This window comes from Protopterus annectens, chromosome 5.part1 (genome assembly GCF_019279795.1).
Source record: "Protopterus annectens isolate FY-2018-M chromosome 5.part1, PAN1.0, whole genome shotgun sequence".
In the NCBI taxonomy this organism is placed as follows: domain Eukaryota; kingdom Metazoa; phylum Chordata; order Ceratodontiformes; family Protopteridae; genus Protopterus; species Protopterus annectens.
Window position 1 is genome coordinate 367671205 of NC_056736.1, and position 22803 is coordinate 367694007.

At 45.9% G+C, this 22803-nt stretch overlaps 1 protein-coding gene across 1 annotated transcript in view; it reads right to left on the minus strand.

Moving 5' to 3' along the window:
* Nucleotides 1-22803, minus strand: part of RRM1 (ribonucleotide reductase catalytic subunit M1) — an 848556-nt gene that overhangs the window by 662186 nt on the left and 163567 nt on the right. The window contains exon 8 of the mRNA XM_044073038.1: nucleotides 2277-2418. Within this exon, the coding sequence (XP_043928973.1) occupies nucleotides 2277-2418 (142 nt within the window). The remainder of the gene's footprint in view (nucleotides 1-2276; nucleotides 2419-22803) is intronic.

Genomic DNA, 22803 nt, shown 5'->3' on the forward strand with positions numbered 1-22803 from the left:
AGAAAAGAGAAAATAGTAATTGAGAAAAAAAATGCAATAATGGCCAGAGCTGTGCTAGGAAACCTGATCTGTTGCAGCAGCAAACCAGATCTGAGGCAACTCAAGGTGCATCAATCATGGGATAGGGACTTTGCCTCAAGCTGTCTGAAGACAGAGCTTTGTAGTAGGCAGACTGAGCAGAGGGTCGGCTCCTAACCCATCTGTAAGAATGAACTGTGAGATAGAACTTCACATTTCCTATTTAAATTCACAGCACTCATACAGTACTTACAAGAATTCAGTATATAGAATTTCTGGGAAAGGGCACCAACTTATAGCTTTCACAAGGGTAAATTCACTTTGCCTAACCTTAGTTGAACAGGTTGCATATAGAAGAGAACACTATCCCTTTTTCCTTGGACCTGCCATTTTAGTCCTGCTCGTCACCTAGGCTGCAGTCGTTTTGAGTAGACAGCTTATGTGCACCATCACATGCAACTACTCCCCTTAAGGCTCACTATGGTACACCATGCCCTAACTGGTTTCATTGAATCTGCCCACTTCCTGCTAGCCAATCCCTTGTGCAGCAAAAGCTTCTCTGCAGACTTTCCTTTGCATCTTGCTACATCACAACCTCCCCCTCCTGCAACTTCTCCAGCTCGGCTTTGCCAATCTAATGGTTACTTCCCCACTCTACTGCTCATCTGTTAGGAGCTCTACACTGCTCTGCCATCCTGCCCAACTGTTTCGACTTCAGATGTTACTTCAGATTCACCTGTTCAAATCCAAGCCCACTTGAAACCATCCTGAAACAAAATGTTAAGAAAATGCACTACTGCGCCTGTCAATGCCCTTAACCAGCAATTAATTCGTGGAAAGTTAGATGTACAAAAGTAACCTGAAAACTGGAGTCACTAGATACACACTGTGCCGAAAACCATAGGCTTAAGTTACTTTCTTAGACTACTAATCTGTGACATTAAGCCTGGACTTACCATACCTGTGGCAGTTTACAGCAATTCTATATTTTGCACACATCCTTATTCTGCTCACCTCTGGGTGATGTTCAGACATTCACTTGTTACTCCTAAGGTGGGATAGGTGTTAAACCATGGGTGAATTTGTTTCCTACCCATTCAGCAAAAATAGAGTTAAATAGAGCAACTATTTTATGTGGTGTTTCCTAGAACAGGTATCCTTTGATACATGGTACCACTCCATGTTGCAAAGATTGAAATCCCTTGAGTGGCTGTTCATGCTACCTCTGGACTTGTAAATGTATAATAGGTCTGACAGTATAGCAGTCTGTAGAGGCCCTACATCCAAGGCAGAGGTCAGACTGTATGATACATCAGACAAGTCTGATGGTCTGCATAACTTACTTTAGGCCCTTGATTTTTCTGAAAACACTGGTTTCTCCACTTGAGAAGTGTTTGGACAAATGCATACTAAATGGAGCATTATATTCAATGATATGCCTGATGAAAGTACTGTGGGGAATTACATATCTGGACTCCACATCTTCAGCTACATGATGCAAGTCCCTCTTTCACTAAACAGTATTTACTGAAGTAGCTTCAAATTTCAGTAGGCAGATCAGTATCACTGGAGAACTTTGTTCTACAGCCTCTAGTGACATGTTCGCCTAAAACATTCACTGCCATGCTAAAAGCTACCAGGCTCCAAGTCTTCTATATTTAGGCCCCATAAAGCCAAATTTTAAAGCAGTAAAAAAATACCAGATAAGCTGGGTGCATTTTCAGTAGCACTGGAAAGAACACATGTGCAACATATATGCATAGCTTTGTTAATCTAGCCAGAAAGTTTAACCAGCAACTCAAGTTAAAGCACAAGATGGCAATGCCAGACGACCTAAATATTGTAACCTCAAAAATCATGTAGTGAACCCACAGACTTGAAGGTGGGGGGCAGTGTTTACAGGAATTCCAACAGTACTGAGAATTCAAAACTTTTATTGAAGTAAATTATAAACCATTCATCTTTAATCTGGGCCTACATACCGTTACTATGGCTAGCAGTTTAAGCAAAAAAAATTAGAAATGATCAGCCTTCACAAAACTGACTAGAGTCGCATAATGGGTCAAGGGGGTTCAAACTTCTCCTGCATACCAGATACTCTATGGTGTAATTTGAGAGGCAGCAGCAATAATAGTCCACCATGTCCACGGAGAACAACTACCATAAACTTACATCAGCTTGCCTTTTGGCAACATTAACCAGCTCTTAAAGGCTGGAGTTTGGAAACAAAAATAACTAAGCATTAAATTTCAACTCACCCCAGCGATGTAACTTCCAGTTGCACGAATACAGCTTACAGCAACTCCAATTCCACCAGCAGATTTTGAAATCAGTGCACACTGCTTCAGTGTATCATAAATTCCCTCAATGCTGTCATCTTTCATGCACAGTAAGAAACAGCTGCAAAAAAAAAAAAGGTTGAAAATGAACATTCCAGTAATGCAAAATCATGTGTAGCTGTAGTCACAATAATGTACTTAGATAGCTTCAATGACTTCTACCTCACAGCAATTCCAAAACCAAACCACTGCTACTGTGAAATAAAGGCAAACAATCAAATTACATGACTTAAGCGCTTTAGTTTAAAGCGGAGACTTCAAACCAGAGACTTGAAAACTCCAAAACCATTTAAATTGTGACCTGATAATGTGATACAAACAACCAAAATGTTAATCCGTGAACCATCACCCCATAAACTAAGTTGGGGAAGGCACTTTTTTCACTAGTGTATTTAGTCCGTCTTAAAGGATCTGACATGAGCATCTATAGTCAATTAACACCAGTTTTTCAAATAGTACAGCACTTGAACAATGCAAACTTTCTAGTGTTGCCATTGCAAAACGCTGATGAAACACTGAAGTCTGATGCATTCAGCACTAAAATGTATTTAGCTGCAAAATCCACTTATGATGCGCGCAAGCAAAATGGAACTTTCAACTGTGATGCAAAGACCCCTCCTACTGGTAAACCTGTGAACAGCTCCTACCTTAACCCCATTATCTAAATTAATATTTCAATTTTTTTCTATAGATACACTGGTGAAAAATTAAATGGACCAATTAAGTCCATTTTTACTGTCATACTGATGTTATTGAAGAATGACCTAAAAGGGGGACAAACCCCCAAAGCCATTTTGTTGCCAACTTCATGAATAAATCCTAAACGTCAGGATAGCCACATCAAGAACATGCCTAAGCAAAAAAAAAAAAAAAAAAAAAAATCAGAAAATACCAAAACCATCTTGGCTGCTCTAACCAATTGACCTTTAACGGCTTTCTTTTGATACAAGGGAGGACTAAAGTTTAACCATTGAGTAGGCAGGTTTCATATATTGTGGAAGTTAAGTTAGTTTGACAACATCCTTAAACTGAACATGCAAATACTGTAGGATGTAGTGTTACTTATTGCTTTCTCAGTGTATGCATACAGTAAATTAGTGAGGACTAAATTTACTAGACAGGCATTTGAGTTTGACTTCATTTTTCAGAAGTGTAAGGTAGCACAAGACCCTTTAACCTAGCAACTTTTGAGCTAAAGAGCAATATTTAAAATTTATCCCCATTTTTACGACTTTGTCCAGATTTTGTGCCAAGAGGTTGAGAGCTAGTGCGCCTTTGTGATTTCATATTTTACATAACCTGGCTCAAATTCCTCATAGCAATTTGTGCAAACCTTTTCCCCTCCAGCTATGGCTAAAAATACCAAGAGAATGAATACACATTGATGTCCTATTCATCTGTTGCAGTATTCTTACACAGAGGAGTTGCCTGCCAAGATGACCAGCCAGTATAAAGTCTTTTACTATCTTAGGGTAAACAGTAAGTCAAACGTAGGCCACTATCAGACAGACCAGACTTATTCGCACACCATCCTCAGAACTTCTGCAGACAGACCACCAGTCTCAGTAGTTCTGCTGCTGGAATCCTACTTCTATAGAAACAAGTACTCCATTGGGGAAACCTTGGACTTACTGCTGCCTTATTTTTGATTGAGGTTATGTCATCCAGGAAAGGAAGTGTCTGTGGAAGACAGATTCTACATAAGGATAGTCAAAGTACAGTTGTGTACACTTACCATAAATGTAGATGTTAGAGTGTATTCACTGTTGCAGTCATTACATTTGGGTAGACTCCCAAAGCTATGGTTGAGAGGATGGATTTATACAGCATTAGGAGCAGCTATAAGGCCCCTGCAGGACAGCAGTGGCAAAGCCTGTTCTGGATTTAGAGAAGGTAAATGGTAATGTTTGGTAATGTTTGGTGAACGTATGAACTGAGTTCCAGGTAGCACCTTCTAGAATGTCTCTGGTAGGAACCCCTCAGAGTCTGCAGAAGTAGATGCAGCCCTGGTGGAATTATATCCGATCCCCTTAGGGGCAGGCTTGCCATGGTGCATGTAGCAGAAATGAATACAATGGCTTATCAATTTGGAAATAGCCTGCTTTGAAACAACCTTTCCCTCTGCCACTGCAGCAAATGCCACCAGTACAGATTTTTAGAGATTTTGTCCTGTTTAAGTAGAATCTTAGTTGTCGGTACATCCAATGAATGCAGAATCTGCTCACCCTTGTTCTGTGGATCTGGAAAGAAAGCTGGCAGATGAATGGTCTGATTATACCCAAGGTGGTATCTAGTGTGGCACTTAAAAGGATGAATTGTTCCCGAGAGCCACCCTGTCCGGGTCGAAAATAAAGGCTCCACTGCCATAAGAGCCTGTAGTTCTGAAATCCTTCTAGCTGAAGTGACTGCTAAAAGAAAAGCTGTTTTCCAAGAGAGAAACTTTAGGTCCACAGTAGCAGCTGGCTCAAAAGGAGGTACAGTGAGTTTTTCCCAAACAAAATTGCGGTCCCATGCAGGGGTTGGTACTCTCCTGGGAGGTCTAAATATTTGGCACAGAGATACTGCTTTAGCAGAGGATGACAAGAGGGGAGGCCGTGTTGTAATGTGCTGAAATGGCAGAGGCTGCATCTGTTAAGTATTGCAGAATCTGAGGAATATTGGGCATTGCTGTGCTTATTCATTGTGCTAGGTTCCAGGCAGGTTCCAGGCACAGCAGTTTTTCCATTTGTCAGCATAAGATTTTCTAGTACTAGGCCTTCTAGCCTCCAAAATGACATCACAGGTTTGCTGAGAGATGTAACAGGTGAAATTCGTTGATTAGCCATGCTGCAAGATTCAAAGTTTGGAGCAGAGTGCAGAATTTGATAATTCTGCTGAGACAGTACGCAAGGTGTCTGAGGCAGGAACCATGGAGGGAGGTGCGACATTGCGCAGAAGTGGGTACCACTGGAAAGGCCAGTCTGGATCAGAATCATTTTTGTTTTTTCCTGTCCGACTTCGTAAGACTTTGGAGAGCAGAGGCAGAGGGGGGAGGCATAGACAGATAGGTTTTTCCAGCTGAAGGATAGAGCATCCACTTTCCAAGCTTGTGATCAATTCTTGTGCAGAATTTGTCGTGCAGAGCCATTTTTTAGCCACTGAACTATAGTGCATCTCCAAAGCTATTATAGCCGTTGGTGACTTCTAGTAGTAGTTTGCTTGATGATCTAAGAGGCCTTTTGGCTGAGTGATGTTATACATTTGAGGGCAGGACACTTATTGGGGAGGTAAGATAGACAGTCGGAGCTGATTGTAGGTTAGGAGGCTGGGCAGTTCAAGCCAGTACAGCTGTCTCAAAGCAGTACAGTTCTGTATGAGCAATTTGCAGCAAAGCGGGCAATTATGTTATAGCAGGCTTCCATTTTGCTTAGTTCAGGTTTGTTGAGATTAGTCAGAATGGGAGATGCATAGAGTAGGGTGGATAGAAGTTGGGAGCGAGCAATGGCTGATCTTGTGTTGTTGGTAAGAAATGGTTTTGATATGGTAGAGTGATCCCAGTTTGGCATGTACTTTAATAGTAAAGTTGAGATGACCATCAAATTTTAGGTGGGAGTCTATGGGTATTCCCAATAGCTTAGTCTGTGCCACCTGAGCGATTGGAGTAGCATTTGTGGAGTAGATAGTGAATTGACTGTTCAGTGTTTTTGTTAGAACTTGTTATAATCATATGCGGAGTTTTCTTTGGATTGAGGATAGGTTGGGCTTTGGTTAGGTAGTTTTCAATGTCAGAGAATGCTATTTGAGTTGTTTGCAGGAGGGTGGGAATGTTTTGTACAGCACAGATTAAGGTAGTGTCATCTGCATACTGAATGACAGATGCATGCTATGTGGTGGTATGGAGGTTATTTGTGAAGATGGTGAGTAGTAGTGGTCCTAAATAGAACCCTGTGGGACTGTTATGGGCAGCTGAGGAGAGAATTCTCATTTCACAGCTTGGTACCTTGTCAGTTAAGTAGATTTGGAACCATAAGAGTGGAATTTGATAGGTGATACTGGTTTAGTTTAGCAGGATTTAGTGCGAGACTGTCAAATGATTTTGGACATTTTTCTGGATAAGAGTTGATACCTGCAGGTCTTCGTTTTTGAGACTGTTTACTGTGTCTGAAGCAGAGGGTGGTAGTGGTACTATGGGCAGGGAGTAGGTGACGGGATGTTGCTGTCTAGGAGATTTTAGTGTATGGACGCATTTTTCTAGGATTTTGGCTGAAGGGGGGTAAAGCAAAGGGTCTGTAGTCAAGTTCAGTGGAGTTCCCACCTTTGTGTGTGTGGGTGTAACATAGGATATTTTCCAGAGTTTGGGCACAGTTTAACAACTGACCTGTTTAGGCGAGTGGAGATTGGGATAGCAATAGCATCTGCTGTGAGTTTCAAGAAATAGCTGGGGAGTAGGTTGGCTGCTGTTAGTTTTATTTTGGCGAGCATGCTTTTGATTGAAGTGATGGAAACTTGAGGTTAAAGCTTGTATTAGTGTTACTTGTGTTGGGGGAGATAGTGAGGAAGAACTGTCCTGTGATACCAAGGATAGAATTGTGGTCAAAGTGGGAGATGAATTGTGTTTCAATGGGAACTTGTCAGACGTTGCTGGTTTGGGGGTTGTCTGAATTGAGTTTGTAATGTCGTGTAGTAGGATTTTTTTTTGCCAGCCTAATACATTTTTTTGCATGGTTGCGCAGTTCTTGGTAGTTAGGCTGCTTTTTTTGATAGTAAAGCCAGACAGTCTCTGGACTTGAGGATTTGTTTGGTTTCTTTACTGAGCCAGGGGTTTGTAGAGGTTCTAAAGTACAGTTTTGTACCTACCATAAATCTAGATGTTAGAGTGTATACACTGCTGCAGTCATTACACTTGGGTTATCCTGCCGTTGGGCAGTTCCCCAGTTGGCCTGAGTTCCAAAGTCTTGGTCCGGCGTTGGTTGCTGTCGCCTCTCCTCCCAGTCAGTGCGACAGGGGTATACAAGATGCAGCAGACACCATTTTCTTCAGTTTTTCTTGCCCCAGATGTCAGGTGCCCCCAAAAAGGTAGGAAATTCAAATTGCTAATAAAACACACAAGAAAAGCAAACAACTTAGTTACCAGCAAATACTCCCCATAGGTAGTAAGGGTAGAAGACATAGGTACGTACCAGCCAGTAAGAGGGGAAGGAGGGAGGGTAACCTGGACGGCAGCAGTGTATACACTCTAACATCTACATTTATAGTAGGTACAAAACTGTACTATGTTCATAGTGTTACACTGCTGCAGTCATTACACTTGGGAAGAATCCCAAAGCTGAGGTAGGGTGGCTGGTTCTATAAGGCATTAGGGGTGGCTATAAGGCCATGCAGCACTGCAGTGGCAAAGCCAGCTCTGGATTTATAGTATAGAGGCAGATGGTAATGCTTGGTGAAGGTACTCCGGGGTAGGCAGTTGAAGTGGCTGTTGCCCTGGTGGAATGAGACCTAATGCTGTACAGGTTCCCCATAGTATATATAGCAGAAACTTAGTGCCCTATCCATTTTGAAATGGTCCGTTTTGAAATGGCCTCTCCCTGTGCTCCTGCAGCATATGCTACCAATTGCTCAGTTTTTCTGAAAGCTTTGGTTTTGTCCAAGTAGAAGCGTAACTGCCTGTGAATGAAGAGTGCAGTAGTCTCTCCCCTTTATTCTGTGGTTTAGGATAAAATGTTGGCAGCTGAATAGTTTGGTTTAGAGCCACACTGGATACCACCTTCGGCATAAACGTAGTGTTAGTTCTTAAAGATACCCTGTCCTGGTGGAAAATAAGGAAAGGTTCCACTGCCATTAGTGCCTGCAATTCTGAAACTCTTCGTGCTGATGTTATTGCCAGGAGCAGAGCAGTTTTCCAAGAGATATATTTTAATTCTGCTGTTAGCTGGCTCAAAAGGAGGTAAAGTTAGTTTTTCCAAAACAAAGTTGAGGTCCCAAGTTGGAGTAGGTGCTCTACGGGGCGGTCATGTTTTTAGCCCCTCTGAGGTACTGTTTTAACAGAAGATTAGAGAAAAATGGTGGATCCGTGTTGTAATGAGCAGAGATGGCAGAGGCATGGATCTTGGATGAGAAGGAGAGGCCTTTGTCCAGCATCTCAGTTAAGTATTGTAGTATCTGAGGAATGTTTGGGACAAGAGGGTTAAGACTGAGCCTGGTTCCAGGCACAGAATCTCTTCCATTTATCCGAATAGGCTTTCCTGGTACTTGGCCTTCTGCCTCCAGAATGACATCCACAACAGCTTTAGAGAGGCATTGCTTGCTTGACTAAGGAATCTTCCATGCAGCTAGGTTTCAGGTCTTTAGCTGGTTGTGTAGTATTTGATTGTTGTGTTGAGTCAGATGTGGGATTTGAGGCAAAATCCAGGGTGGTTCTTGTGCCAAGCTCCTTAAAATTGGGTACCAGTGCTGGTGTGGCCAGTCTGGTGCAATCAAGATATTTGGCTCTTGCCTGGCTTTTATGGGTACCTTTAGCAGGAGAGGTAGTGGTGGGAAAGCGTATACTTGTAAGTTCTCCCAGCTGAGAGGGCATCCACCTTCCATGCTTGTGGATGGTAACTCCTTGTGCAGAATTTTTGTAGCTGGCAGTTTATTGGGGATGCAAACAGATCTATGTCCGGGCTTCACCGTTTCTGTGTTATCATTCTGAATATTTGTGAATTCCCATTCATGGGGATCGATGAGGTTTCTGCTCAAGTAGTCTGCCAGTGTGTTTCTCTCCTGGCAGGAATTGCGCTTGCAGATGAACTTGAAGGTTTACAGCAGTGTTCCACAAGTTCATGGCTTGTCTGCATAGGAGGTAGGAGAGAGTGCCCCCTTGCTTGTTTATGTACCACAACTGTGGTGTTGTCTATCAGTAGTTGTCCTGGATGCAGCAGGTCCTTGAAAGCTATCAGGGCATTTTGTACAGCTAGCATCTCTGATTAATGTGAAGATGCCTTTGTTCTGCGGGCCACGTCTCCTGAATACATGCCTGCCATGTGTGCTCCCCAGGCGTAATCCTATGCATCTGTTGTCAATGTTTGCCTGGCTGTGGGTTGTGTAAAAGGCTGTCCCCTTGAGGTGACAAGCTTGAGCCCACCATTGAAACTCCTGTTGAAGGGAAGGGATTAGTGGTATAACTGTTTCCAAACAGTGACAGTGTTGAGACCATACATTCTTTAGGCATCACTGTAGTTTCCTCATATGCAGTTTGGCATATGGAATTAGTAGTATGCAGGATGCCATGTAACCCAAGGCCTGCAGAATTTTTCTTGCAGGGAGTTGGGTCTTTGTTGCCATCAATTGAAAGTATTGAGTCAAGTTGTCTTTGCTTGTCTGGTGTGAGATAAACCATCTGGGCCGGTGTTCAAGCTGGCACCCAGGAATAAACTCTAGGGCACTAGTTTTGATTTTTCGTTTACTGTGTACCCCAGGCAACTTTGTAACTTTTTTACAAATGCCAGATGCTTTAAAAATGTCCTTACTCTGCTTGAATCAGGCAGTCGTCCAGGTACGGATAAGTTTAATTCCTTTCCGTCTGCAAAATGCAATTACTGGTGCCAGGCACTTTAAGACCCTGGGCGTAGTAGATAAGCCAAAGGGCAGTGCAGAGAATTGGTAGTGCATTGAACCAGCTATGAATCTGAGGTATCTTCTGCAGTGGTGTCTGACAGGGACATGCAGGTATGCCTCCTTGAGGTCCAAAGTCACGAGCCAAGCTTTCTTGCCCAGCATGGGAAGAAGCTGCTGTAATCTCAACATTTTGAATTTCGGAACATCCAGGTAAGTGTTTAGAGATGAAAGATCCAGAATGGGCCTCCAGGCTTTGTTCTGGGTACCAGAAGTAAAATACCTGTCCTTGCTCCTGTGATGGTACCTTTTGAATAGCTCTCATATCCATGAGTACTGAGATTTGTTTTTGAGCCTCTGCCCATTGATTTGGTGGCAGATTTGGCATTCCTTTTAACCTTAGCAGAGTGTGAAAGTGGAACCTGTAACCTTGAAATACAATGTTGAGAACCCATTTGTCTTTGATCATTTGCCAATTGTGGTAGAAGAGTGCCAGTTTTCCTCCCAAGGGGGCTGCCAAGAGTGATTGGTTTGGCAGCTGTAGTGGGAAGTCATTGGAGCTGCTTTTTATATTGTTGGGGCCAGTCTTCCCCTTCTTTCTGGCTTGATGCAACCCATTGTCGAGGCCTATAAGGACCTTGAGTTTGACATCTACCTCTTGGACGTCTGTATCTTCCCCTTTGAGGTCTGTCTAATTGGAAAGACCCAATTCTTAGTTGGCCAGTTTCTGCTAAATCTAGGAGGCTGAACCTGTAAGAAATCCTTCAGTTAGCATAGATTTTGCCTTAACTCCAAATAACACATCCTGCTGCAAAGGTGCATCCAATAATTTTGCTTTAACATGATCTGGTAACTTATGTTCTTTTAACCAATCATGTTTTCTAATGACAGAGCCTGTAACTGCTGCTCTGCAGGAGGCCTCTAGAGAATCAAAACCACACTGCAAAGTATGCTTTCCCACTTGTTGAGCTTCATGCAATAAATTAGAAGTTATGTACTCACCATAACATTCCATCTGAGTAGGTGTATTCATTTGTCTGCAACCTGTGGGTTATGGATCCGATATCGGATCCGAACCGGCATGGTTTACCAGCTATGGATCCAAGCTCTCAGCTCCTCCCCTCACCCATAATGCCCTGCTCTACCCACATGACCTCAGATCGAGTTTGCCAACAGCAAGAACACCCTGAAAAGGGTAACAATATGCAGGAAACTGAAAGGCCAGGGGGATAGGAGGGCGGGATGGTTGCAGACAAATGAATACACCTACTCAGATGGAACGTTATGGTGAGTACATAACTTCTAAATCTGAAGTAGGAGATTCATTTGTCTGCAACCTGTGGGACAGAGTCCCCAGCTACCCGAATCTTGGGCAGCCATCATGGAAGGATATTCCGGAGCACCGCGGAGCCAAAGGATGCTCTACCCCTAGATGCAAGATCCAACTTGTAGTGGGAAATAAAAGTATGAGATGAAGCCCACGTGGCTGCTGCACAAATATCATCTAGAGGAATCCTAGCCTTAAAGGCTGCCGAGGTAGAGACTGACCGGGTTGAATGGGCGTGTACACCCTCCGGTGCGGGCCTTCCTGAAGCTTGATAAGCCAATAAGATACATTGTGAAATCCAGCGAGACAGAGAGACTTTAGAAATTGGCTTGCCCAAATTAAATTTAGCAAAGGAAATGAACAACTGGTCGGATTGCCTATGACCAGCCGTTCTGTTTAGATAAAATCTAAGTTGCCTGTGAACATCTAAGGAGTGAAGCTTGTATTCACCTTTGTTTTCATATTTAGGAAAGAAAACAGGGAGGTTAATGGATTGATTAATGTTTGCTTCAGAAGCTACTTTAGGAAGAAAGGACGGGTTGGTCCTGAGGTAAACACGGTCCGGATGAAAGACCAAGTAAGGAGGTTTAGCTGATAATGCTTGGAGCTCTGAAACTCTCTTGGCCGATGTAATGGCTATTAAGAAGGCAGTCTTGAATGACAAGAATTTGAGATCTACCGTAGCCGCTGGTTTGAAGGGGGGGGGGTCAAGGCCTGGAGAACTAGGGAAAGGTCCCAGGGAGGAACCGCTTGTTTTACAGGGGGCCTGAGAAGGAAAGTACCTTTAAGAAAAATTTTACACAACTTGGCTGACATGAGTGGACTGGAGTCATGACCAATATGATAATGTGAAATTGCCGCAAGTTGTACTTTGACTGTGGAACTGCTGGCACCATCGTTAAAAAGAGTGGTTAAGAAATCAAGCATTAAAGGGAGAGGAACTGTGAAGGGGTTCAGGCCTTGCCGCTCCGCCCACAAAGAAAAAAAGTTTCCACTTGCTACGGTAGACTTTCCTAGTGGACGGTTTATGAGCTGCCACCAGGATCGCCTCAACAGGGGACGAAATACCGGGAGTCCTGATCAAGAGTGGAACTGGAGCAGCCAAGCGGTCAGCTTCAGGTTGTCCAGGTTTGGAGGAGATAGGCAGGATGGATGAGATATCAGATCCGGAATGGGATCTAGAATCCAAGGGGGATTCACCGAGTGAGACCTCTGTCGAGGCCAAAATGGAGCAATGAGAATCATTCTGCAACCCACCCGAGAGGCTTTCTGAAGAACTTGGAGCATCAGAGGCAAGGGTGGATAAGCATACAGAAGACCGGATGGCCAAGCATGCACCAGAGCATCTCTTGGGGAACCTCCTGGAGGAGGTATCAGAGCAAAAAAACTGTCACACTTGGTGTTTGAGGGAGAGGCAAAAAGATTGCATGAAGGAGTTCCCCACCGTGCGAATATGCGTTCCGCTACTTGAGAATTGAGACCACTCGTAAGGGGTCAGAATGGTGCGACTGAGCTTGTCCACCAGGATGTTGGACCGACCCGGAATGTGCGTTGCTATTAGAAAGCGGTTGTTGGAGATTGCCCATTCCCAAACTCTCATGGCTTCTCGACAAAGAGGGTAAGACCTCGTTCCCCCTTGCTTGTTGATATACCAGACAACCGACATGTTGTCCGATTGAATCGCAATTGTTCCCAATGGAAGAAAGTCCTGAAGTGCTAGCAACGCTAAGAGCACTGCTCTCATCTCTAGAACGTTGATATGCAGTAAGGTCTCTGAATCGTTCCACGTGCCTTGGACGGTCTGGCCCGCAAAATGCCCCCCCCCCCCACCAGAGGCGGGAGGCGTCCGTGGTCACCGTGGCGAGAGGGGGAGAAGCACAAAATGGGCGGCCTCCGTGGAGATCTGGGGAGTGAAGCCACCACAGGAGGGACCGCTTGCAAGCCTTGCTGATCGCAATGGGATGATGCATAGGAAGAGCAAGGTATGACCACTGTACTAAGAGTCCACTGGAGGATGGGCATATTGAGCCTGGCGAAGTGCTATAGCAGACGCCATGGACCCTAGAGCCCTCAGGACCAACTCCGCCGGAACAGAACTTGAGTGGAGAATGGCCCGCACCTGGAGCTGCAGATTTTGAACTCTGTCCGCAGTGAGGAAGGCTTTTAAACTCCTTGTGTCTAACCTGGCCCCTATAAAATCTAAGAGCTGTGTGGGTGCTAGGTTGGATTTCTTTGTGTTTATAGTGATGCCCAGATTGGGAGCAAGATGGAGAAAGGGTCTCGCGCCAATAGTAGTAGATGCCTTGTTGGGGCGGTAAGGAGCCAGTCGTCCAGGTAGGGGAAGACCTGCACCCCCTGAAGCCACAGGTGGGCCGCTACCACTACTAATACTTTGGTGAACACCCTGGGGGCTGTGGTGAGACCAAAGGGAAGGACCCGGAATTGGTAGTGACTGGCTCCCAGCTGGAAGCGGAGAAACCTCCTGGAGCGCCTGTCCATTAGGATGTGGTAGTACGCATCTTTGAGGTCTATGGAGCACATCCAGTGATTTTCTCCCAGAAGGGGGAGAATAGATTGCAGAGTGACCATTCGGAACTTTTCCTTGGGAACTGCCAGGTTCAAGAGAGAAAGGTCTAAAATTGGTCTTAGATCCCCCGTCTTTTTTGGCACCAAGAACCTGGAGTAGAACCCTGATCCGATCTGGGGGGACGGGCTGGATGGCTCTTCTTTAGCAGATGCCCAATTTCTGCCAAAGCGGCCTCCCGTTGACCGGGTGGAACGTCTGGGAGGGACTTCAATTTTGGTAAGTGACGAAAAGGGATACGGTATCCTCTGGATATGATCTGGAGAACCCAGCGGTCTGATGTTATGGACTCCCATGCCGCTAGGTGCCCCGAAAAACGTCCCCCGACTGCCTCCAGAGTGGAGCAGCCGGGCAACCCCTCAGGGTTGCTGCGTGGGCCGTTCAGAGAAGGGTTCTCTGGACCCAAAGTTCCTGGGAGCCCCTCTGCCTCTAGGGCGGCATCCTCCCTGTCCTCTGCCACGGAAGGACTGGTTGTCCGGAGCAGGCTGGGATTGCTGCAACTTCCGGAACCACATCTTCTTCTGACCCTTTTGGTTCCTAGAATAGGGCCTCTGGGGTGCAGAGAAGTGGATTCCGACGGCAGACAGCGTCTTCCCGTCCTTCTCGCTCTGGGTCAAGGTGTCGAACGGTTTTGCCAAAGAGGGCAGAACCATCAAAAGGGGCGTTCGCAAATGACGCTTTGAAGGGCTCTGAGAAATCACAATGACTGAGCCAGGCCTGACTTCGTGACTAAATCTGCCCCTGCGGCTCTAGCGGCACCTTCCGTAGCATGGGAGAGTAGCCGCATAGAGGTATTGGTAACTGATCTAAGAGTGGCCATGCGGGTGGAGTGCAGCACTTTGTCCTCCTCCGACATGGACTCTGGGGGAGATGCAGCGTATTCTTTAATGAGATCGCGCTGCATCCTAATAACGTGTGCCAGGTAGTTCAGCGCCCTTACCGAGAAGGTCGCTGAACTAAACATCCGCTTCCCCAAGCGGTCCATCATCAGAGACTCCTTGCTCGGGGGATGGACTGAGGGACTCTCCTGAGCAAGTTCCCTCTTGGTGGCCGCCACCGTCAACATGGCATCTACCGGGGGCCCCTTACTCCAATGGGCACGGTCAGACAGTGGACTGAGGATCTTGTCGGGCCTCTCAGGGATTGGCTCCACGGTGTCCGGTTCCTTCCACGCCCTGGTGGTAATGAGGTCCACCAGGGGGTCGGCAGGAGGGGACACCCAAGACGTAGACTGGCCCGCTTCAAATGCCTCCAAGAACACGGACTCGTCCGAGGAAGACGAGGGGGCAGACCACCCCCCCCCTTATGCGGAGCATTTCCATGATGTCTCAAAATGAGATATCCTCGGGGGGTGACTGTGGGGAGCCTTCCCCTTCCTCCAAATCCGTGTCTTCCGTGAGAGACTCGGGGGAGTCAATGTGCCTCCTTTTGCATGTATGCTTGCGAGGAACATCCTCTGGGGGGCTGTCAGAGGACTCCTCGCAAGCAGTAACCTGTTCCAGGGGAACAGCTTGGGGCACAGAAGCGGGCTGTCCCAAGGGCCGGATGGTGGAAGCCTGACCCAGTGCAGAGGGAGCACGGGACGGAGCCGAAACAAGTGCCGGGGGTCCGGAGCCCCTCAACAGGGCCCTCTCCACTACATCAAAGGCCGAAGGGGAGCCGACCTCGACCAAAGGATCCGACAATCTGCTCCCCCTCGGATCCGAAGAGTGGATCGGAGCCGGCGCCGAAGCACTCTGATCCGAAGGGACAGTGCGCTCCGACAGACGGTGCCGAAGGAGCACTGATCCCCCCGGATCAGAGGCTCAGATCCAGGCTCCGAGAGGTCGGATCCGATGCACTCGAGGGCAGGGTCGGATCCGAAGTACCAAGTACTATCGGCGCCGACCCACCCCAGCTCCGGCTGCTCGGCTCCAACTGCTCCGAACCCGGTAGCGGGTCGGAGAAGGAGCAATTGGCTTGAAAAAGGGTAGAGCTCCCCTGGGAGGCAAGAGCACTCCCATCTGCATCTGGGCCTGGATGAACCTTCTCATCATCCGGTCCAGATCAGCATCCGATAGGCTGTACGTTGATCTCGACGAGGCTACCGAGGTAGGCCTAGAGTGCCTCCTCGATAGCCTCGACGGAGATCGGGTCTCCTCCTCCTCAGGTCCCGGTGAAAAACACTGGAGACCGGAGCCGAGGAGGAGAGCCAGTAGACAAGGGGGCCGGGGGAGAAGCCCGCTTGGCTGGCGGGGCCGAAACAGAGGTCTCGGCCCGCTGCTTATGGTGCTTCTCCCTCTGGTCCTTCTCCCTAGCATCCCTCTCCTCCGGACCAGAAACGGGAGGTTGAGTCCCAGGAGGAGGAGGGGGAGCCGGAGAGGGAATAACCGTGGAGACTGTTACCCCCGAAGGAGCGGAGGTCGGAGCTGAGTCCGGCGGCAAGAGACCCGCCAAAACAAGCTTGGACCTCTGCTCCTTCAATGCCCTGGGGTTGAACCCTGCACAAATGGAACATCCAGATGTGAGGTGTTCAACCCCCAGGCATCTAACAGAGTGTGGCCATCAGCTGGGGAAAGCTTATGGCCACACTCTGAGCACTTAGAGAAAATAGCCTTGGGCTGCTCAGACATCCCAAGCTAACAAATAAAAGTTACTAGAACTAAAGTAAAGTAACTAAAAATAAACAAAAATCACTCACAGGCCCAACACACTACGCTACCAGCGAGGGGAGGGAAATAAATTTAAGATTAAACTCTAAAAAAAAAAAAAAAAAGTAATACAAGAGGGAAACCTACACTTTCACACAAATTAACCAAAAAATTTTTAAATTTGACTAATTTAAACACTGAATATAGCACTTAGCTGGAAAAAAAACAATCTGGTCACCATGCGCGGCAAACGAGATCTGAGGTCATGAGGGTAGAGCAGGGCATTATGGGTGAGGGGAGGAGCTGAGAGCTTGGATCCATAGCTGGTAAACCATGCCGGTTCGGATCCGATATCGGATCCATAACCCACAGGTTGCAGACAAATGAATCTCCTACTTCAGATTCTTGCATTTCTTTAAAATTAGGAGGATCTCATTCTGGAAGCATTTTCTGTTTCAACTGCGACAGTAAAAATTGCTAATATTTTAGCATGTGAAACTGGCAATTTAAGGCTCTCATTGCTAAAGCTGCAGACGTACATTTCCCCATCTGTCTAATGCTCTGGAATCTGTTAGAGGGGACTGATTCTTGGCTGAGGCCTTAACTCCTTTGGGTCCCTGAGATAGTTTCAGGGTCAGCTACAGGGCTTTTATACAGAAATTTGTGTGAGTCAGGGACTCTAGTATCGGTCAGGTTTAACAAGGGCTGGAGGTAAGGAATCAGGATTTAAGCTGGATTCAGTATACACATCATCCACAATATCTAACACTGGCGGAATAGCAAGGGGTCTGTGTTGAGGTAATAAAAAAAGTGAGCCTTTTCTTGGATTCTGAGTAATCCTGGCCTTCCCAGTGGAAATTCTCCCTCATATGTAGGGTTTCACCAAAGGAGTAGTCCTCAGGCGGTGAAGCTGATGGAATGGATTCCTCAGCATCAGAATCCTCATAAGGGGGTAAAGAGTATCCTAGGTCTGAGGATGAATCAGAAGAAATTGACACCTGGTCGGATGAGTCAGTCTACATCCTGTCTAGGCCTTTTATCAGGAGGGGGATGGGACCCCCGGACCAGAATTATTAGGTCTTCGGCCATTTTGAGCATTTGTTTCTTAGGCATGTAGGCCTGTCCTGGAGAATGCTGTATTTGTTTCTTTGATTTTAAAGGAGGCTTAAACTTAGTTGAGGGTTTAATGCTCAACTGAGTAGGTCTGAAGACACCCTCTGAAGCTGTGGGTTGCTCAGCTACTCCGGATCCCTCTGAAAGGCTAGTCTCGGTAGGCTGAATAACTTGTGCATCCGAAGGCCCAGCCATCTCCACGTGAGAATCAGAGGCGGCCTGTGGTTCTACAGAAGTGGTAGTCAGGGCTGCGAAGGTGCCTTGCTGAAAACCAGAGAACCGGCGACTGGCCTAGAAGAAGCTTCGTCAGTTTTAGGTCTCTGATGCTTATCCTTGTCTTTGCGCTTTATGTATTCTGGTTGGAAGTTCCGACTGCATGGTATAATTGAATTAAACCAAAATAATGTGGCAAAATCAGACTTTTAATAGTGCGCTAGTTAAACCTAGCGTAAAACAGTGACATAGTGGTCTGGGCCTAGGCATTGGATAAAATAGGAATGGAAATCCTTGAGGTATCTGCTTCCCACAAGAAATAGTTAACACTTACTGACATCTGTCTGAAGCAAGAAATAAGTTTCCCCAACGGGGTACTTGGCTTTGTAGAAGACTTCGGTTCTGGATTCTGAATGAAAATCTCAGGAGACTGCCGACCAGCACTTGCCAACTGCTTTTGCTTCAGGCACCGCACAGCAAGAAAGACTGAAGAAAATGGTGTCGGCTGCATCTTATATACCCCTGTCACACTGACCTCAGGGAGGAGGCGACAGCAACCGATGCCGGACCAAGACTTTGGAACTCAGGCCGACTGGGGAACTGCCTGACAGCAGGATAACCCAAGTGTAATGACTGTAGCAGTGTAACATGAACATCTACTTGTAAAGTGAAGGAGAGAAGAGACAGCAAACTAAGGTTGGGAGTGTCTTCACATTGACTTGCTGATTAGTAACCAGTTTGTGCAGAGATTAGAGTAGTGAGATACGTTAGCAATGAAGGGGAATGTATAGAGATGCAAACAGGTGCGTCTCCAAGTGATACAAACTAAGGCAGAAAGCATGGGGGGGCACCCTGATGGTTTAGTCACAGGGATCTGAATTAAATGTATACTGTCTATTGGACAGTTAGGATGACTGCACTAGCTTGGGGGGGGCACAAGGCTACAAGTCAGTTTTATTAGCACCGAGTACTAAGAAATACTGTTAATGTAATAGCTTCACTCTCAAAAAATACAAGTAGAATGCCTGGGTGGACTGACCCTGCTCGAAGCTCAAAATGTATATCCTTGTTTTGCATACAGATTCCTTCTACTGTATGGGTGGAGTGGTAGCCGCAGACTAGATTTGCTTGTGTGTTCCTGCTAGCTCAAAAATTTATATCCTTGTTTAGTTTTGCAGTACCGATTCCTTCTTTTACTATATGGGTGGAGTGGTAGCCTCGGACTGCAGATTTGCTTGCGTGTTCCTCCATTTGCAGATGTTCACTGGAACAGTACTAGATGTGCCACCAGATGGTCACAAAAGAGCTTCTCTGACCATCAGCAACAGGCATGATCCATGTTCATGGAATGCCTGCACTACCACCTCACTCTAGGCAATAGAAAATGCAGGATCATGTGGTCCAGATTGAGACTTAAACGGAAAGCTGATCAGATGCTTTTTTTTAGCCAGATTCCAATTGAAAGCATGAATTTAGCTCAAGTACAGCTTCTGCCTTGGGGCCAAAGAGTCTTTATCCAAAGGCATACTTTCAGGAAGTTGGATTTGACATGGTCTGGGGAAAAACGCTCAGCCAGGCATATCAACAGAACCTGCAGCCCAGGTAGTGTTTGGCTGCCCGAGAGCAGGAACTACAAAATGTCCATTAGCTTCCATTGAGACCCTTGTTCTCCACACCCAATTGCTGCTTCATTGATGCATAGCTTCCTGGTATTTAACCATTTGACTGAAACTAGCAGTTTAAGGCCTGCAAGGCAAGGGTAACAGATGTGTAAAATTTCCCAAATCCAAGGCCCTTGTCAGTAAGTAATGGGGTTTTGGACGTGCCAACTTTGGCTCCCTTAGGAGCTTGAGTTACAGCCTCAGGGTCTGCCACAGGGTTCTTAAGGTTTATGAATCCAGAACCCTATAAAGCTAGTCTTTACATAGGTAGGAGGCAGGTAGACTGGCTTTAAGGAGTCCTGGAGTACACATCAACACAGATTAATGGCATGGGGTGTGTTCTGGGAGGTTAATAAGCTTTCCAATTCCTTAGATTGTGGGTAGTCTTGTGGTTCCTACTTGAAGTGTTCCCCTAGTGTGAAGAGTTCCACAAGAGGAAAAAATCCTCAGGGAAATCAATGCAGGATTTTCCTCCAAATCAGAATCCCCACGGAGACAACAGAAGCACCCTCTTAAGATATGACCAGGAGTATTTAGATATTCTGGATGGACATTTACCCAAACAGCATTGCTTGGATCCAAGACCCTTGGTTCAGACTGCCACTATTTCACCTCTTGGAAGGCTACAAACTCTCAAGCTCCCTCCAACTTATGATGCTCTGGTCACCATTCTTGCAGATAATATAACCACTTGATGCAGAAATAGGAAACCTTACAAAGAACCATCATTGGAGTTAAAACACCCAAGGAACAGTGTCCAATGTGTCCTAGTTTCTTCCTACTAGCAGGGGGATAGGAGGGGGGGGATTTAAGTATAAATGACAGTGGACACATTCAGGAAGTTGTTCTTGCCATAACATTGATGCCAATTTTCATTCATCCTTAAGAATATTCCTGAGAATGGTCAAGCCAAAGGTCACTCCTCCTCGATACCAGATCCAATTTATAGTGATTGATAAAGGTATGTGGGTTAGACCAAGTAGCAGCTGCACAATCGATTGAAGTTGGATAGGAATACAATAGAAGTAGCAATGGATGTAGTAGAATGACCTTTTACACGTCTCTGAAAAGGTAATATTCAACCTTTTGTATATAAAAAGAAAATTCATTCCGCAATCCATCTAGTTATAGAAACCTTTAGTGACAGCTTCCCCCAATCTGATGTGCAACAGAAAAAGTTGGTCTGATTTCTTCAAATCCTTTTGTACGGTGTAAGGAAAACCACAACTGCCTATGCCCAGTAAAAGTAACAAATAACTCGTTACTGAACTTTGGAAAGTATATGGTCCGATTAATACTGGATTCAGATGCCACCTTCAGTAAAGGAAAACACTGGTACACAAGGTAACCCCATCTATATGAAAGGCTAAGGAGGTTTTGATGAGTGCTACAAAGTTCATGACCAAAAAGGCATTAAAGATATAAAAATTTCAAATTGCATTTAGCCAGTCTAAAATTCCCTGCAGCCTTAGATGTGCTGCTACCCAACTGCCAAGTATTTGGTTGACCAGCTCCCACTGAGAAAAACTGACCATCTGTTCATCTTTAGGATAGTACTTGTCCTGAGGGTCCATAGAGCACCTCCAGTCACCCTATGTCAAAAAGAATGGACTGTACCCATGACTATCCGGAACTTTGGTTAACAGACTTGTTTAGCACACATCTAAAATCTGTCTCCTGTCCTCTTTGGAACTGGAAAGAGCACGTTTTAGGTCCTATTTGGTCTGGCGGGAAGTCTTGTATGACCATGCGAGCAACTTGCGTTTGCTGGGTTGCTGGCTCCCTCAGATAGGGTTGATCAGGGGAACTAATAGATTGGGTGGTAGGAAAAAGTGGTATGGAATATCCTCAGATAATTCTCTGCACTCAAGTGTTACATTTAGCCAGGCCATTTGGTGCAGGGAAAACCAGACTCCAAAATGCCTCCATTGGAAAGAGTCAGGCCCTCCTTTTCATGAGTGCTGATAAGGTATGAGAAAATCTCTGGACCCTGTACTGTGAGCCTACAGTGCCATGAGGGCGCCTGCCATCATTTACCCCTCTATCTCTGGGAGAACTAGTTCCACACAAGTCTTGGAATGGACCTAGAGATTGTTTAAGCACATTGAGACTTCCAGTAGATTCCTTAAAAAAAGTTAGTTTTGGGGAGGGGGTTGAAAAAAAGTGTACAATGGCTGATTAGGTCAGTCTTTCACACATGGTGTTGCACCATGAGTCTGAATGAAAATCTGTCAAACTGAGCACTGATGAGACTTGAAAGGCTCTGCAAAGTCACAAGTGCATCTAGGCATGTCTAGTACATGTGCCCCAATCCAATGTTTGAGGTGCCTTCCTAGTGTTGGAGAGGAGCCTCACAGATGAGTTTAATCGTAGTCAACTGAACCGCAGATGCTTGCGACCCTTCAGCAGTGGTCCTTGCTAAGAAGTTGTAAAGTTCTGATTAGGCCCCTTTGCAATCTCAAGTCAGCTACATAATTCAGAGATTTGTAAGAAAGTCACAAGTGTACACATCCCAAACCTTTTCATGGTCCTAGACTCCTCATTAGGGGGGGATGGACAAACTTGGTTTAATGGCCACTGCCACAACCATGGCATCAACTGGTATGCCCTTACTCCAATACTGCCTTTCATCTGGAAGTGCAGTAATTTTACCTGGTCTCTTGGGGATGGGTTCAGTAAAGTCAGGCGAGGCTCTCCAGGAGGTAGACTGGCCAGTCCTGAAAGCTTCCAAGTGTACAGACTATTCAGAAGATGGGTGGGTGATCTGTCCCAGACCTGTTGGCTCAAGGACACCTACAAAAGGAGACATGTGGTGATTTGGGAGACCTCTCCCTCAAAGCCAGTATTTGTGGCTAGAGACTCGACTGTGCAGGACTTCAGTAGGATGGTACAAGAGGTATCAAGCAAGAGGGAATCATCCCAGACTGGGTAGATTAAGATTTGGACTGGCTGTCCCAGTGGCGAGGATCACATGACATTGTCAGCTGGGTGAAGGGTGGAGCTGAAGGGAAGACCCACCAGATCTGAAGGCACAGAAAAAGACCCTCTTCACTACCTCAAAGTAGGACATCCCCAGAGAGGAGGAAACAAAATGAGCAGAGCAAGGAGTCCCTGGTCCACCAGCACCCACCCCCCAGAGGAAGACTCATCCCAACCAAATACTGAAGCTCCGAGAGGGAGAGAATCCTCCAAAAACTTCCAAGGGGGTTCAGTCAACTCCCGATAAACTCAGATCAGGCATAGAAGCCTCAAGGCAGAGCTTTCAGGATCAGGAAAAAAAAAAAGCTGAAGTCAGTCGAATCCAAATAAAACCTTCAGCTCAGACAGATGGATTTGGAGCAGTCTG